Below are 18,512 nucleotides of genomic sequence, written 5' to 3' on the forward strand. Positions count from 1 at the left end.
GCACAGGGTGGGCTTTTTAAAGTATAAACTGTATCATGTCAATATTGCCTAAATCCCACTTATGGCTTCCTTTGCATTTATTCTATAATATGAAGTCGGACGCTTAACCGACTGAGCCACCCAGGCACCCCTGTTCTACATAATTTTAAAGGAACTATGTAACACCCCCCCCCCGATTTCTGCTCCTTAGAGGCAAATTCTTTTCTCTGTTTCTTTTCAGTTATTTACTTTAATATTTCTAAATAATGCTGCCCCACTATTTATTTCTCTTTTAGATATTATCAATCTACATCCTCCCATGGAAAAGATGATTTTAGCTCTTATTATCTGTCCCCCACCCACCAGCAAGCATACACCTGTCCCCTCCCCGCTCATCATCTCAATAAAATTTTAATAAAACTTTTGGATACTCAAAATTTATGAAGTGAATATGCATATGTGTTTCACAGTTGAGCCACTAGTACACTGTGATTTTATATTCCTCCTTGTAAGAAAAAGCTTTTGGAGTTAATTGCCCCTTTTCTCCATTTGCTCAGTTTTCAACAGACCAGCTGGGATTCCATCACCAAACTCTGGCTGACTCTGCCAGCTCCCTTCAAGATAATCAAATAAGTTGGGCAACTCATCAAATTCTTTCTTCTCCCAGTTCTTTCTTCTCATCGTTCCTGGAGCCTCGTCCTCCTGCTCCAACCTACACTGGTTGCTTCCTAATTCCTGTTCAGGGCCATCAACTTGGAAATTCCCCTCACCTCCTTCCCAAATTGGAATCCACATTTCCTGGAATTCCTTTGCTCCCTCATTTTTATGGAGAGTATCCATCAGTCCCATCCTGTGAAAGGAAGCCTAGAAGGTAAATTTTGAGACCTCCTTTGACAGACACTGCTAATTGCCTACCTGGTATCCAGTCTTCCCTTTTTCCTGAGTTTGTTGAGGGTTGGGAATGTATTAAGACCCAAGAATAGACTACTTCAATATTAGAGCTAGAGAAGAACTTAGGGCCACTGTTTGCAAACTCAGCTACACACTGAGTCACCTGGGGCACCTGAAGAACACTGAAGCCCAGCCTCCATCCACAGAGATTCTGGCCTAATTGGCGTGGGTGCGGCCCAGGCACTGGGGCTTTTAAAAAGCTCCCCAGGTTATTCAAATGTGCACCCAGTTTGAAATCCTCTACCTTGCGGATGATCTGTTCCCATCTCCTTATTTTATGAATGAGGCAATTAAGGTGCCCTCAGGTTGCAACGTGCCCCCAAAAGAATCCAATTTATTGACCCCCCTGTCCAGTGTTCCTTCTTGATCCCTGAATTAAATATTTCTTAAGGAGTAATCGCCTGGGTGGCTCAGTCGGTTGAGCATCTGACTTCAGCTCAGGTCATGATCTCATGGTTCATGGGTTAAGCCCCACATCTGGCTCTGTGCTGGCAGTGAGGAGCCCGCTTGGGATCCTGTCTCCCTCTCTCTCTCTGCCCCTCCCTCCCCACAACAAATAAATGAAGCATTTTTAAATAAAAGGAGTAACGGCCTGGAAGATAGGAATGAAGGGGAAAAAAATGTCATGTTCAAATAAACTAGTATTTCAAATACAATTTCTCTTATTTAGAAATGTGTGATAATTTGGCCGACAACAGAATCCTAGTCCATAAATTTGGGAGACTTCTAAATGGTCATGTTATTAAAATGAGAAGGTGGGGCGCCTGGGTGGCTCAGTCGGTTGGGCGGCCGACTTCGGCTCAGGTCATGATCTCGCAGTCCGTGAGTTCGAGCCCCGCGTCGGGCTCTGTGCTGACCGCTCAGAGCCTGGAGCCTGTTTCAGATTCTGTGTCTCCCTCTCTCTGACCCTCCCCCATTCATGCTCTGTCTCTCTCTGTCTCAAAAATAAATAAACGTTAAAAATAAAATAAAATAAAATAAAATAAGAAGGAAAAAACAAGTAAAGCTATCTGATGGGATGAATCCAACATTTCTTTTCCTCAGGGTCTTCAGACTCTTTAGAGCAAACCCTTAGTTTCCATTTGTTCTACCCCAGTGAACCCTCTCCGGCTGCAGGTGCCAATGGTCACTTCTCAGGCTGCAGCTTAGTGGCTGGGCCGCCTTTGATACCGCTGACCAGTACAACCCCGGGGCAACCTCTTCCCTCTGCCTCTAGGACATCCCACTCCCCTGGTTCTTCTGCCTACCTCACTGGGCATCTCTCAGCCTCCTTTGCTGGCTCCTCTTCCATCGGACTTCGGGTGCCAGAGAGCCTCAGGACACAGTCCAGGGCGTTTCTATCCTCTGTCCTCCTTTCTCGAGACCCAGTCCTGTGGCTTTAAATACTACCCACATGATGTGGACTTTCACATCTGCAACTCCAGCAAATCTCTCTTTTGAACAGACTCCCTTATCCAACCTCTTCCTTGAAACTCCACCCACACGTCTAATAGATTTCTCACACCAACCCCCACCCCCTTCTCCACCCATCTGCTCAGCACAGTGATTACACACATTTATCCAGATGCTTCAGCCGTAACCACTCCCCCTATCAGTGATTTTCCACCTTGGCTGCACACTAGAAGCATTTGGGGGCAATTATTTATTTAAAAATTTTTAATGTTTGTTTATTACTGAGAGAAAGAGAGCATGAACAGGGGAGGGGCAGAAAAAGAGAGGGAGACAGAATCCGAGGCAGGGTCCAGGCTCCGAGTTGTCAGCACAGAGCCTGATATGGGGCTCGAACCCATGAACCGTGAGATCATGACCTGAGCCAAAGTCCAATGCTTAACTGACTAAGCCCAGGCGCCCCCATCTGGGGACTTTTAAAAGGTTTCAGCGCCTTGCTTCCAGCCCCTAGATACTTGGATCTAATTGGGGCCCAGTTATGAGCTAAGTATCAAGATTTGTGATAAGCTTTCCAGGTAATTCTAATGTGTAGTAAAGTATAGGAACTTTGCTCCAGAGCCATAATTTGACTTGTCCTTTTCCTCAATCCACACATCCAATTGATCAAGTCTTCCTTCAAAGCATATCATGGGTTGGTCCCACCTCTCTCTATCCACTGCAGCCTTCCTGGTCCAAGTTCTGTCATCTCTCTGACAACAACAACAGCCTCCCACTTTTCCACATGGTAGCCAGAGGTGATGGTTTTTTTTAATTTATTTTTATGTTTTATTTTTATTTAATTTTTGTATTTTAGAGAAAGAGAATGAGAACAGGGGAGGGGCAAAGGGAGAAAGAGAATCTCAAGCAGGCTCCAAGCTCAGCACAGAGCCGGATGTGGGGCTCCATCCTGTGACTCTGGGGTCATGACCTGAGCTGAAATCAAGAGTTCCACGCTCAGCTGACTGAGCCACCCAGGCACCCCTGGGCGGTAATGTTAAAAGCACAAGTCAGATATCATTGCCCTGCTTAAAACTCCATAGTGGCTTCCCCCTGCTCTCAAACTAAAATCCAACCCTCCTATCATTGCCTAAAAGTCTCCTGCCCCCTCCTTCCCATACCCACTCTCCCCCACATCCTCTTTCCTGTCTCTGAAACAGTCCCTGATCTGGCCATTTGCATCTGCTGTTTCACCTGTCTTACTGATGCCCCCAACTCTCTGTACGTCTGGCTCCTTCTCATCCTTCCCTACTGCCTGTCCCAGCACTTAATTTCCTTTATGATTGAGATCACATTCTTTATTGGTCTTCTCTACAAGAGAACTTCTTGAAGGCCAGGTCTTGGTGATCGCTACATCCCCCAGCATACGGCAGAGCACCTAACACATAACAGGTGTTCGATGACTAATTTTTAGGAAAAAGAAATGGGCCAATGAATGAGACAACAACCTTGACTATATGAACGTTGTGTTGGCCAGTATCTGTTAAGATGAAATAATAATAATGACAACAGCAACAAACATAATAAAAACAATATAACAACAATGATATAGAACCTAAAACACTGATAGGAAATTTTGAATTAAAATTATACTGAAAAGGCTTGCTCGGCCAAGACACGTGAGAGTGTTTTAGGTAATTTAGTTGCCTGGTTTGCTGAGAGAAACCCTATTTTGTTTCAGTTAATGTTCCTGAAGTCTTTCCAAAGAATCAACTTTTCAGTGAATTGTTATCATGAAAACTTGGAATCCACAGGGGAGAGAGAAAATGAGAATCCTCCTGGAATCCAAGTGCAAAAGTAAAACTTAGACACATTTAAAAAATAAAATCGGTCGAAGCCTAAGAGAGAATTTTTTAAAATATGATTTGACATACTTTTCTAAGGATGACACAAGCCAATGTCAGAAGCCAATGAAAAAGACTGACAGATCTTAACACAAACATTTAAGATTTTGAAACGTTAAAAGACAGAACGGGGGAAAAGTCTGCAATCTATTGAAACAGCCAGAAGTTTATGACCTATTATCTGTAGACAGCTCCAAGTTATGAGAAGAAAAAAAGACAACCTAGTGTAATAACAGGCCAAGGATCTGAACAGGACAGTGAAAATTGAACAGCAACGGAAATGTACTAACAGCCAGACTGGTGAAAATCTATCTTAAGTTTCATTTACCAAAACTGAGAACAAGACTGTATTGATAGAAATGTACATTTTTGAAGGGCACTCAGGCTCGGTATCCAGAAGAGTATCTGTGATCTAGGAATCAAACCTCTGTGGATTTGCACAACAAATGCTGAAAACGGAGTGAACTTCAAAATGTGTTTTCAAAGGGGGTATGAGTTTTTTAGAACAAGTGCCGGTCAAAAAGATGACTACAAAAATGTTCACTGTAACCCTACTGGCAACATTGTATTGACCTAAAGATGTCTATGCATATTGTTAATTCTTCTAAGTTACGAAATAAATATATTGAGACTCCATTTTTCAAGTCCAGAAGTGCATAAACCAGAAAGGAAAAAAAAAATCTTGGCACTCTTTTGCAGTAGTGTCACATATAATCTCAAATTTCTTCTTTAAGTCCTCCATATTTTCTTGATTTTCGGTGATTAACATATGGATTCTTGAGTTATCATGAGTTAAAACAAGTTATGTAAAAAAGGAATCTAATAATACATGCCAGGTAATCCAGTATTTCTCTGCCTGATGTTTGTGTGGGAGATAGAAAGTGGGGAAGTCAGGCAGAGACTAAATTTCACTGTGTTTACAGCAATGACCATGCTGGCCCAGGGAGTGAATGTCACAGGGCAACCTGGCAGATGGAAGGCTTCAGAAAAATCCCAACAATATACATCCGTTTTTTTTTTTCTTCCACTCCAATTCCTATAATGAACTGATTTTCTCATGATTTGTGCTGAGAGAGAGAGAGGGAGGCAGAGGAATAGATCCAGATAGCTGATGCTGTGGGACTTCCAATAAAAGGAAGTCAAGGAGGAAAGAAAGGAAAGAGAGAGAGAGAGAGAGAAAGAAAGAAGAAAGAAAAAGAAAGGAGGGAGGAAAGGAAGGAGGGGAAAAAGAGAGAAACTCTGGTTACCGTGGAAGCATAGCTCTCAGGACATAAATGACATGGTCATTCTAATCCTGAGAAGCACTGGAGAAGAAAAACTGTAGGGCTTTTCATTTCCCACTGGAGCCACTCATAAAAAATGTGCATGCTACAACTTTCAGGAATTTCCCTAAAGACGACCGGCCATGCCACCCAGTTCCTATAAAATCCCCTCTCATCACCACTTCGCTGCCTCTGGCCAGCAAGAAAGCAGAAGTAGGGCTGCACATTTTTAAAGTGCTGGTTCTGAACAAGTCACGCCCCCTTTGAAAATCCTGACCAATCAGCTCTCTAGGTCAGAGATAAGTGAAGCAAAACTCCATTTCTCAGCAATACAGGCTTCCAAAAGCACTTACAGCTGGAGAAGATGAGAGGAATCACGGCAGCCTTCACATTTGGCTTTCTCTAACATTTCAACAAAATCCCCATTTAACGGGGTCATGCTAATGACTCTCCCAAAGGAAAGGGAAAATTAAAAGCCATAAAGCCATAAGTAACCACTTTCTCCTCAAACCACTGAATCACTTTACCTTATTCTTAGACAAGCCCACCTCAGTGTCAGCTGGGGAATCTCTAGGTTCACCCTATCTGTGACAATTCCCTCTAGCTGCTCTAGGTGATATAATTTTTTAAAGCCCACCATTTAAATTATGGGTCTTCTGGAATTATAGCAAGGACAATTTTTCAGAACCTTTGGCTTCACTAGTCACCAATTATTGCCTGACAGATGTATTCAAGGAGAGATAACAGAAGACAACCTTCAAAGGAGAAGGAAACCATCCCCCTATTGAGGGGACAGGAATATTGGCAACCTCCCACCCCCGCCTCCAAAGCTGTCTTGTCACACCAGGGAAAAAGAGGCAGGGGCCTAAGGTCAAACACAGTAGAAAGCTCAGCTAGAGGTCATCTAAGGAAAATGGGACCCCCCCCACCCCCCCGCGCAACACCCCGCCATGATTGCCAAAGCAAACAAGTAAACAAACCAAAACCTGGCTTTAAACATTTGATCCTGAAAAGAATATTACAGTTTGAGTAAAAAAGAATGAAGTCTGGAAATAAAATTTTTCTCTATGAAGCCCATAATCATGATGTAAGAGCTCACTGAAGGGTGATCTCATTCTTCAGAACTCACATGTGGAACCTAGACTCCTGGCTGTGGCTAAGAACAGCCCAGCCTCGGCTAGAGAGATCCCACTTTTATCTTTCATGGCCAAAAGGGTTTTCTTTGGCTGCTAATTTTACTTTGAAAACTGTAGCCACAAGAAGTCACCTGTTTTTCTACTAAGTTTTAAGAACTGTCTTATCCTGGGTTTCACTTCACATCAGTGAAGAGACCGAGCCTGAAGAGATTAGCTTGTGAATATGATCACTGCTGACTTTGAGTTCTCTATTCTCTGCCATTCTGTTCAAAATTTGTCTCCATTACTCTTCCTCCTTGCTTCATTATGAGTTCTTATACTTATTACTCTGTTGTTAAAAACAACACTTTTTAAATTTTTGTAATGTTTATTTTTGAGAGAGAGAGAGAGAGAGAGAGAGAGAGAGAGAAACAGAGCATGAGTGGGGGAGGGGCAGAGAGAGAGGGAGACACAGAATCCGAAGCAGGATCCAAGTTCTGAGCTGTCAGCCCAGAGCCTGACACAGGGCTTGAACTCACGAACCGTGAGATCATGACCTGAGCCGAAGTTGGATGCTCAACCAAGTGAGCCACCCAGGCACTCCAGAAACAACACTTTGAATATGCTCTTCCTTGGGAGAAAAGAACATGGCCTCCTAAAACACTGCAGGATTTACCGATTTTTAAGTGTAGGAGATTAAATCAAATTGGCACCATTATGTTGACCCCTGCATGGCAACGCTCAGGAGAAGAGTGGGAAATGTATCTGGTTTTTTTTTCTTTTAATATTAAATACAATTTATTGTCAAATCTGTTTCCATACAACACCCAGCGGTCATCCCAACGGGTGCCCTCCTCAATGTCTGTTTTTAAAGCGTCCAGGCCACAGCCCTGGTTTAAGGAAGGTTTGCTAAAGGAGAAGGGCAAGTTTCTGGTAGTGGGAGCTTATTTGACGCAATGTGAAGTATGAAGAGGAAGATGAGCTAAAATCTTGAGACTGTTGACTCAAACGGAAGAAGCTACTGGATTCCCCCTAGCTTGGGCTGTTTGGTTAGCACATCACAGAGGTGGTGAACATCTCTCAAAAGTGTGAAGCCCACGTCCCACCTCTGCAGAGAACAATGCAGCCGGTCCCTTGAACATCAAACATCCGAATTCATATCTTGACAGCTAGACCACCTTTCCCATGCCCTCTCTCGATGACCCCTTCTTCCATTCTCAGTTTACAATGACACAAGCCTCTGTTTCCCACTGGTCCTGCACAACCAGGATATACAGATTTCAAATGTAAATCCCTTCGAAAGCTATTTGTGTGCACGGCCAAGTGTGTGTCCTGTAGTGTAAGAATGGGAGCCTCTGGAGATACTCCCTGGATATGATACAAATGGTTAAGCTGTGAAGGAAACGTGCTAAGAAAAATACCGGACTAAAGACTTAAAACAAACAACAACAACACAGATTATATACATCACACCCACCATAAGCACAAGCCTGTGTATCAGTCCACGCAGAAGACAGTAAGGAAACCTGGAGTCCGTGTGCTCCCCACCTTTTAGGACAGGGCTTTTAGAGCTAAGGCAGTGGAAGAAATGTATCACTTCTGCCCATCTGTCCCATTAAAAATCGACATTTAAGAGAGATGGTCATTTTGGTGTAACATTTGCATGTATCCAGTCGTCAAAGTTGTACCACAGTTATGTCCTCTAATTCAAACCTAGCCTTTCAAAGGTCTTAAAAAACATATATGTATGTATATATATATATACACACACACATATACACATATACACACACACACACACACACACACACACACACACCACGCTTGCTTGGAATTGAAGTCATCTGGACAGCCACCAGAGATCAAGTAAATTCTCTTAAAGTCTGGCTTTCCTTGCTAGCATAAGTCCGCTTGTAATACTGAGAACGCCATGCAAGAAACGCAGGAGAGTCTCTCCACTATTTCGAGAAAATGTAAAGGCCACCACTGGATTTGTTTTGTGAGCAGAGGGGGAGCCAAGGCCTGCTGGTACTCACCCCCAGGGCTCGGGCTCAGCCAGGCAGCTGGGTGGTGGCGGCTTTGACCACGGAGGCGGGGCCCCTCGGCAGCGCCATCCGGCTGAACTGTGCTCCTTTTCATAAAGGTAGAGGAATTGGGGTTAACCACACTGTAACCCTCCCACCTGAGGAAAAGGCCTGTTTGTTCCGGAAGGCACAGCCCAGCCTTATTTAACTAACTGCAAGCAGCTAATATAAGCACGCCCAAGGCAGCAAGAAAGCTCTAGTCTAGAACAGCAAAGCCATCCATTTGATGAGAGTTCCTCCAGAATCCGACATCCTGAAGGATACCGCTCAGGCGCCTCACCTGACGGTTAGCCTGAAAACACCTGATCCTCTCTCCCGCGTCCCGACCTGGGGAAACCGATAAGGCTGCCGGGCCACGTGTCCGCCTTCAAAACTTTCCACGGCTTTGGGGATTCCGAGCTGGAAAACCCGTTCAGTGCACACGCCTCTCAGCCCTCCCAGGCACGCACGCCTTCCCTAAAGTTGGAGCCCTGCTAGGCGGGCTCCCTTCTCTTACCCTTCCTGCAGCCCCCCGGGACCCGCAGACCCGGGCCCGGGGGTGGGGACGGCGGGGCGCAGCTCCGGCCGCGCGTCGGCGGGACCACAAGGCTGAAGTGCGAGCCGGGAGCCCAGCGGCGCGTGGCCAGGCGTTCCCGCCCCGCCCCCGAGTCACCACCTCCGCCGAGTTGCTTCCCTCCGGGCAGCGCGAGCTGGGAGCTGGGCCCCGGGGTACTTTTTTTCCACGTGTAAACCCGCGGGCCTCTGCGAGCCCCGGGGGGCTGGAGGCAGCTTAGCGGAGCCAGGCGGGGGCGGTGGGAGAAGCAGCGGAGTAGGGACGCTCGAAGACCCCAGGAGGAAAGCAGTCCGGGGAGGGCCGGCGGTGGGGCCCCCGGGGAGGGCCCGCGGAAGGCAGGAGGCCCCCAGGACGCTCCAAGCGGGCGGGAGCCGAGAGCCGCAGGGGTACTGACCTGTGGCGGGGCCCCCAGGACAGGCCTGAGGCTCCGTTCCACGCCGGCAGGTCCAGAGCCTCCACGCCGGAAGGCATGGTGCTGCCCCTGTGCGGCAGGAGGAGGAGACCGAGGGTGGGACGGCTGCACCTGCCTCGGCCCCGGGGTGCCGACCCCAAGCTCCCGCGCTGGAGTCTCGGGTGTGCCGGGCGCTGCGGCCAGCCCGCTGCGCGTCCGGGGTGTCTGCCGGGAGGTCCGGCTAGGGAGAAGAGCCTTCTGAAGGGAACCCGACTGTGGAGCGCTGGTGCCGCCCGCGCGCCCTCCACACTGCCCCCAGGCGGCGGGGCCGCGCACTCCCTGCTCCCCGCGACCCCAGCCTTTTTTCCCTCCCTCTTGTTTTCTGCACCCATTCTGCGCATTTCTGCAGTCATTTCTATTTTGATGCGTTCAGGACACAATGCCAAGCCGAGTGCTGGGTACTGTGGACACCAGCATAAGAAAGACATGGTCCTTTCCTCTGGGACCTTACATAAACTGGCAAGCTCATTCGGTTAAGTTCATTCATTGGAACGTGTTTGTATTCTGAAGTGTACGATCACAGAACTCTGTGACAAGAGTCATGTTTCGGAGATGTTAAAACTACCGACGCGCAAGGGAAAGAAAAACGAATCGCCTTTCGCTCGCGTGGGGGAGCTTGAGCGAACCCCCTGCTCGGGGAGTACGTGTCCCTGTGACCCCGGGAGGGACAGAGGGGCGGCACAGACTTGCAGGACCCGAGCGTCGGGACTCTGTAAGCCTGCGCTCGCAGCGGCCTCTGCTCTTCCCTCTCAGAGCACGAAAGGTAGGGGAACCGGCCTGGGAAACCAGGCATGAATCTTAGAAGGTGGGGGTCTCCGGCATTTGTCCAAATGTCATGTTTCTGCTTTGGGTGATATTGACTTGGCAGTTTGGACCCGGCCAACAGCCTGTTTTCCGGGGAGCCCTCTTCCTTCTTTTCACGTGATAGCAGCAGCAGAGAAAGTCCGACTTCCAGGAGATTTGGATCAGCGAGTGTGTAAAGGTTTCTGGGTTTAGCGAAGGCAAAGAATATTCTGCCAAGTAATTATTGTAACGTGAGTCTTCAGGTAAATGTAATTGGACAGAATGATGCGAACAAATATACATAATTGACCCTCTTTTGCAAGTCGCTTTTAAGGCAAAAATGACTTAGAGTCCCTTTAATCGAGGTGCCCACTGAGTGCAGACAGGCTTGGAAGATCCCGTTTACCCAGTTAGTACAGTGCCCGCAGGTGGGTGCAAGGGTGGTGTGGTTAGGTTCCTTTTTATAAGAAAACGAGAGGAAATGGAACTCTGTGTTCTTGTGGGGAGGATGTGGACCCCCTTGAAAAAGGCAGACGGTGACTTGATTGCAGAGTGTTGGAGGAAGTATATGGAAAGTAGGAAATATTATGTGTATGTATGTACACACACAATTTTTATAGTAAAGAATTTTCAAGCCTTTAATTCAAAGAAAAGCTTGCCATGAAGGAACAGCCCTATTAACTTCAAAATTCTAGCACTCCACCAGGGACAACAATCCCTTTAGAAGTGGACTGTAAACTGGAATAACTTTTTTTGTATCAGCAAACTACCCAAAATACTGAAGTTTTAGAAAACTCCAGTAGAAATTTTAGAACTTCAGTAGAAGTTTTAGAAAACTTCAGTATTTCTACTGAATAACTTATCAGTGGGTAGTTAAACAAATTCATTGTTAACAGTGCATTTATTAAGAACATTTACCATGTGCAAGGGCTCTGTGCTTCAAGGGGCCAGGAGTAACCCTGTGTGCCCACTAGGTTCGAAGGTTGATTTCCATGTTATCTCACTGAACACTCAGCACTCTGTGTACTGTCATCTGCTTTTGAAATGAGGAAATGGGTTCAGAGAGGTTTAAGTTGCTGCCCTGAGGTCACCCACACAATTTGTAGTAGATCCAAGATTTCTATTCAGATCTTTGAGTTTCCAAAATCTTTATTCTCACTACACTGCTACACTGAGAGAGATCTAATTCACAGTCACTGCCCTTGAATCACTTTCCTGATCTGGAGAAGTTTCCCTCGTTTCATAAAGCGGAAAAGACATACATGCACATAATAGCTATAATTGGTGATGCACATATTACTGACAGGTCTAAAAGCATTATTTTATTTTTTTTATAAAGGCATTATTTAAAAAAACAAACGGTAGGGGCGCCTGGGTGGCGCAGTCGGTTAAGCGTCCGACTTCAGCCAGGTCACGATCTCGCGGTCTGTGAGTTCGAGCCCCGCGTCAGGCTCTGGGCTGATGGCTCGGAGCCTGGAGCCTGTTTCCGATTCTGTGTCTCCCTCTCTCTCTGCCCCTCCCCCGTTCGTGCTCTGTCTCTCTCCCAAAAATAAATAAACGTTGAAAAAAAATTTTTTTAAAAAAACAAACGGTAAATAAATTCTTATCAAATACTGTAGGGGAAGAAATAGTTGCAATAGGGAACTCCAAGTAGCTCAAATTTTAATGTGCAAGTGAAACACGAGGGGATCCAGAGACTTAGATTTTCCATTTCTTAAAAGCCATAAATACTGCAAGAATAGCTTATACTTATTATAAAACCTCACATTTCAACGCCTGCAGTCGTTATTATGATCCTCATTATATTAAATAATAAGACTTCAGTGTCTCAAGGCTATCTTCATTTAGCCCTTAAAATTAAAAATTAACAAATCAGTTTTCTTTACAAAAAAAAGTTTGCTTTGAGAAAACCTTTATTGCACATCATTAAGTTCATTTCTATTTGAATGAATAGCACGCAAAACAAAGATACAGGTTGTAAAAATCCCTAAAATTCCAATCAGCAGTATCCAAGGAATGTAGACTTTGTTCTTCGTCTTTTAAGGCATACATTTTCTACTTATTTTTAAGTTATGACCATAATTGTTTTCTAAGGTTTTTTTTTTTAAGTACTTTAATGTTTGTTTATTTTTGAGAGAGAGCACATGCATGAGCTAGTGGGGGAGGGGCAGAGAATGACTGACTGAGGATCCTTGAAGAGGGCATTGCACTGACTGGAGAGAGCCTGAGGCAGGGCTTGAACTCACAAACTGTGGGATCATGACCTGAGTCAAAATCCAGAGTCAGACGCTTAACCCACTGAGCCACCCAGGTGCCCCAAGAGAAGAATTTAAAATCCGATGATTAGGGATGCCTGGGTGGCTCAGTTGGTTGAGCTACTGACTCTTGATTTTGGTTCAGGTCAGAATCCCAAGGATTGAGTACCACATCAAGCCCCATGTATAATCCCACGTCAAACCCCAAGTTGAGCCCCATGCTGAGCATGGAGCCTGCTTAAGATTCTTGCTTTCTCTGTCTCTGCCCTTCTCCCCCCGTGCTCGCTTGCTCGCTCTCTCTTTCCAATAAAACATAAAATTAAAATAATAAAATAAAATAAAATAAAATAAAATAAAATAATTACTGATATATACCAACCACTTCCCCTCTCTCTCAGGGATGAACCCCAGAGAGTGGTCAAGACCAGAGTTAGTGAGTTTTATGAAGTCAGACTAGGCATTGTTCTCCACTGATGACACAATCAATCCAGTAAAAATAGCTGGAAGCAAGAGTGTAAGAGTTGAAGAGGGGGATAGAGAACATATTCTAAAGCTTATGGCAAAATAAACAAGAAATAACAAGAACCCAATGGCTTCTCTCATCCAAGTTAATTAAAAAAAATAAACCCAATATAAAGCTGCCAAAGACATTAAATATTGCTTTTAAAAATATAAATAGTTCTTGATAAATTATAGCTATTGGTTTGCTCAAAGTAATAGTCTTCAAATATACTGTACCTGATCTTAAAATATCCATACAGTTTCCCCACTCAGCTATATATTATATATCCCTCTAGAGCACAGATTAGTCTGATAGCTACTTTTTACAACAGCAGAATATAGAACCTGGAGGGTCGTCTTCTAATCTGTATTTTCCAGAATTGGGTAGATCTTTGCATTCTGCTATAAATGTACGAAGTTCAGTCTCTGGGAAGCCATGTTGTTGGTAATGCTACACAGAAGAATTAAAAAAAAAGTTCTCATTAATAAGTCCCTTGAAAACAGCTTTATTCCACATTCAAAATGGATCATTTGTCAAGAGAGGGAATCTTTCTAAAGGGATAATTCAGTCACTTTCAAGTATTTTCAGGGAGATGTAGCCTCTAGAGACATTCTTAGGTTTAGCTAAGGAAAAGTCAGTCTAGAATTCTGCAGTGTCCTCCTGGGCTCTCTTTTATGGGTCTGGCTCAATCCAAAATGAGCATGCTGAATCTGAGTCTGAGCCATCCTTCCAGGAAGAATCCATTCTATATACCCTTTGGGAGTCTCTCTTTCAGATAGACAGGTTTAAGGGTCTTGTACTAACATCAGTTCAGGGTCTAAGATCTCTAGAGCATGTCCTGACCAGAGAGGATCAGCCATCACTTGCCCACCTGACAGGTGCTTTGGGCCCGTGGAAAAAGGTAAACACCTAAACTGTGAGTCTCAGACTTGTATCATCAAGAGTTATTAACTAACATTACTACCTTTGAGACCTTGGCTACCACCCTTGAATAACATATAGTTCTCTGCATGAAGAGCTGAAGGCAGTGAATTTTTAGAGCACAGTGGGGCAGGATTTAGACAGGTACAACTATATTCTTTCTCAGTGGCCTTGGTGACTCTAAGCACACATCTGCCAAGCAAGTATTAATAAAGACAATCAGCTTCTGAAATCTAAGTCAGTAAAAATGAAGTCATGGCCCTGGCTTCACAAGCAAGGTATTCATAATTATCAACTCATCAACTCCTACTAACCCTCTCTTTATCCCCGGGGCCATTTATATGATATCATGTTTCAGTACCCCTTCTCATACCCAGAAAGTCCCCAAGTGGAAGTGTCTATGTCAATGGTATACCTAATAGTATAAGGTTATTAGAAATTTAAATATATAGCGATATTTAGCCTGCTTTTCCATATTTCAAAGGGCTCAAAATAACTTTTAAAATATCCCATGTGAGGGACAATATAAATAATAGCTTTTCAAATCAGCTTTTCTAACACATATAAAGCTTACATGGCTAGCACCTGACATATCAATCCCCTCACTCTTCTGGAGATCAGGCCTCAGGATAGTTCCAGGCAGGTCCTTGCCAAGAGTCTGGGTTCAGTCACAGTACACTCCAAACCAAGAGGTTAATTTTTCCTTATGAAAATTGGATTCTAAATGGTCCCCATCAAATTTTGAAATGCCGTATGTTTCACTTACCCAATGCCTACTGGTCTTTATAATTCTAATACGAGTTTAGAAATCTCGTTTGAAAAAAAAGCACAATTACTTAGAGACAAAACCTAAAATATTCTACAAACTCAAATTCTTCATTTCTGTTTCTCAATATCTACAACTGAAGTCTTTCTTTTCCACCTTGAAAAAATTAACATTCTAGCTGTTCTCCTCCCTCTTAGGTACCATATTTTATTGCCATTCTACAAGTTCTGGAAAAATGCTGCTACTTAAGCTCTTGATGAACCTACCTTAATTGTTTCATATGTATCAGTGATCAGTGCAATGAAAAGACTTAAAATCATATATATAAAGAGACTGATGAATGAGTAGAGGTAAATTCTGCTAAACAACCAGACCAAATAACTTTTTTGTTGCATTTTTGCAAATGTGGCAAACATATCATCTCCATTTATCAGAGAGAAAAGGCACTCGGAGACCATGTTCAGAGAACGGAACTGGAAAAAGAAAAGAGAAAAAGTTCACTTTATTCCACATTCCTTCCCAATGGAGATTGTTCATGACACTATACTAAAAAATAATGGACCAGGTATCCTTGTAAACTATAGTTTACAGACCGTGAAACTTGTAACTTGTAGTTAGCCTGCAGTAATTACAAGCATTTGCTATGTGATACACGCAACCTGTATAATGCCTACTGTTTTTCCTGAACAAGCAGCTCCTTCTTTGTGCTCCCCTTAAGGGGAGCAGCCTGAATTGAAGCTGCTGGTTTGCACCCTCGGCGCTTTTCTGAGTCAAGTCTGTCCATTCCCTCTGCCTACATGGAAAGAGATCCTAGAAACACTTATGCAGAGATACCCAAGTCCTAACCATGCATGCTCATACTTCTCATTTTAAAGTTCATTCCATTTGGGATAATGGTATTATAATCAGGGCTGACTCTGGTAACAAAAAAAAAAGAAAAATGCATAGATTTCTTCAAGTTCCTCCCTATACTCCCTTTTTAATAAAATCACATTTGCAAAAGTCTTGCCTAAAAAGCTGACTCTTTATTTTAAAAATTTTTTTTTAACGTTTATTTATTTTTGAGACAGAGAGAGAGAGAGAGAGACAGAGCACGAATGGGGGAGGGGCAGAGAGAGAGGGAGACACAGAACCAGAAGCAGGCTCCAGGCTCTGAGCCATCAGCCCAGAGCCTGACGCGGGGCTCGAACTCACAGACCGTGAGATCGTGACCTGAGCTGAAGTCGGAGGCTTAACCGACTGCGCCACCCAGGCGCCCCCCAAAAGCTGACTCTTTATATTGATGAATCAAGTTGACTTATCTTGACCTCATAGGTGGTAAAAAAATAAATAAAATAAAATAAATAAAATAAAATAAAATAAAATAAAGACATAATTATCTGATATAGTCCGCAAAAGGAGGTGAAATAGCTGAGTGAATCAATTTTTCTCTCAAGTTGGTCACACCTTACCAGTTCACAAACATGGCACCAGATATACGACCTTCGACATTTTCAGGCTGAGTCACAAAATAGAAGGAGCTCATTTTAAAAGAATAACTGGCACTATTTTAGGAGCTTGATAGTAACAGGAAAACGTTGTTTATTGGTACCTTATCATGGTAAGGCCCCAGCACAATCCATCCACAGAAGCAATAGCCTAAATAAATCATTGCGGCACAGCAACAGAACCTGATGACATTGGGCAGCGCTGCCTGAAGGGTCAGAATAAGGAGCTAGGAAAGTAAGAGAGGCTGTTAGAATCCCCTTGTCCCTCAGCCAAAGCAGTGCAATAACTCTGAAAGACAGAAATACCAACAGCATGGAGATCCATGGAATCCTTACGTTGTACTTCTGAAAGAAACCGAGGTATCGAACGACTCCGAGCCACACGAGCATGGTGGAAGTCCCAAGAAGTATGCTACAGACGTCATAACTTGTTAGACTCTAAAACAGAGTGGAAAAAAATAACCAGATTATGTAACAGAAATTCATTGGGACAAAAAATATTTGGTTGGGGGGGGGGGGTTAATAGAAATCAATCAGGCAGTGTTCTAGGTGCTAAGGACAAAGAAGTGAACAGAGAGACAAAATTTCCTTCTTTCCGGAAGCTTGCATTCTAGCGGTGGGAGGGGGGAGAGATAATAGAAATAAATTAATGAAATTCTCACTACATTAGCTGACAGCAAGTGCTGAGGAGAAAGTTCAGGGGAGGCGAAAAAGAATGCCTCCAGGGTTGCATTTTAAAAGGAGTTGCATTTGAACAGAGACCTGAGGGGAGTGAGAGAGTGCCAGCCAAGCAAAAAGCTAGGAGAGGAGTGTTCCAGGCACAGAGACAAGCAAATGCAAAGGCCCCATAGCAGGAGGGTGCCTCAAAAGATGGAGAGTCCAGCTGCAGTGAGCAATGGGGGAGAGTACAGAGTCACAGAGGTAAGGGGGTAGGTAGTTTAGAGCCTCGTGGGTAATTTAACACCTTTGGATTTTACTCTGATAGGCTGGGGAGATTTGAAAGCTCTGAACAGGATATGATACCATTTGGCTGCTATGGTTAAGAGCAGACTGTCCAAAGAGTGAGAAGGCAATTGCAATGATAGGGACGAGAGCTGATGGTGGCTTGGACCAGCCTAGTAATGATAGAGGTGATGAGGTGATTTTTAAAGGTAGATTGATAGGATTTCCTCTTGGATTAGATGGAGGGAAGAGGGGATTAGTCAAAGAAGAGAGTCAAGGATAAATGTATGGCTTTTGTCTTAAGCACCTGAAAAGGATTGCCATTTAACTGAAGTTAAAAAAGCCATGAAGAAGCAGGTTTGGCCTGTGGAGGTGGAGATTGAGATTTGGGGAGTTCTGTTTTTTGTTTTGTTTTGTTTTTTTAATTTTTTTAACGTTTATTTATTTTGGGGACAGAGAGAGACAGAGCATGAACGGGGGAGGGGCAGAGAGAGAGGGAGACACAGAATCGGAAGCAGGCTCCAGGCTCTGAGCCATCAGCCCAGAGCCCGACGTGGGGCTTGAACTCACGGTCTGTGAGATCGTGACCTGAGCTGAAGTTGGACGCCCAACCGACTGAGCCACCCAGGCGCCCCTGTTTTGTTCTGTTTTTAATTCAAGTTAGTTAACATACAGTGTAGTCTTGGCTTCAGGAGTAGAACCCAGTGATTCATCTCTTACATATGACAACCAGTGCTCATCCCGAAAAGTGCCCTTCTTAATGCCCATCACCCATTAACCCATCCCCCACCCACCTCCTCTCCAGCAACCCTCAGCTTGTTCTCTGTATTTAAGAGTCTCTTATCATTTGCCTCCCTCTGTGTTTTTATCTTATTTTTCCTTCCCTTCGCGGATGTTCATCTATTATGTTTCTCAAATTCCACTTATGAGTGAAATCACAGGATATCTGTCTTTCTCTGACTGACTTATTTCACTTAGCATAATACCCTCTGGTTCTATCCACATTGTGGCAAATGGCAAGATTTCATTCATTTTCATTGCCACGTAGTGTTCCATTGTATATGTACACCACCGAGTATGTTAAATTTGAGGTGCCAAGCAGACGTCCAAATGAAGATATGAAGGTGACAATTGAATATCTGAGACGAGTTCAGAGAAGAATTCCAAGCTGAAGACACAGATTTAGAAATCA

The 18,512-nt window shown here is 44.1% G+C and overlaps 2 protein-coding genes across 5 annotated transcripts in view; both read right to left on the reverse strand.

Annotated features, from left to right (window-relative positions):
- MCOLN2 (mucolipin TRP cation channel 2) overlaps positions 1-9,880 on the reverse strand; it is a 56,948-nt gene extending 47,068 nt beyond the window's left edge. Inside the window, exon 1 of one of the 4 annotated variants that reach the window (XM_043575456.1) lies at positions 9,608-9,880. In XM_043575456.1, the coding sequence (XP_043431391.1) occupies positions 9,608-9,684 (77 nt within the window). In that variant the 5' untranslated portion in view covers positions 9,685-9,880. Of the gene's footprint in view, positions 1-2,177; positions 2,367-8,940; positions 9,130-9,156; positions 9,260-9,607 lie in introns of those variants that run through there. The other 3 variants (XM_043575458.1, XM_043575459.1, XM_043575457.1) reach the window with 3 other exon arrangements.
- Positions 9,881-12,782: 2,902 nt separating this feature from the next.
- MCOLN3 (mucolipin TRP cation channel 3) overlaps positions 12,783-18,512 on the reverse strand; it is a 28,409-nt gene continuing 22,679 nt past the window's right edge. The window contains exons 9-12 of the mRNA XM_043575460.1: positions 16,715-16,816; positions 16,483-16,605; positions 15,158-15,364; positions 12,783-13,654 (exon numbers count right to left, since the gene is read on the reverse strand). Of these exons, the coding sequence (XP_043431395.1) occupies positions 13,520-13,654; positions 15,158-15,364; positions 16,483-16,605; positions 16,715-16,816 (567 nt within the window). The 3' untranslated portion in view covers positions 12,783-13,519. The remainder of the gene's footprint in view (positions 13,655-15,157; positions 15,365-16,482; positions 16,606-16,714; positions 16,817-18,512) is intronic.

Source organism: Prionailurus bengalensis, chromosome C1 (genome assembly GCF_016509475.1).
Source record: "Prionailurus bengalensis isolate Pbe53 chromosome C1, Fcat_Pben_1.1_paternal_pri, whole genome shotgun sequence".
Classification (NCBI taxonomy): domain Eukaryota; kingdom Metazoa; phylum Chordata; class Mammalia; order Carnivora; family Felidae; genus Prionailurus; species Prionailurus bengalensis.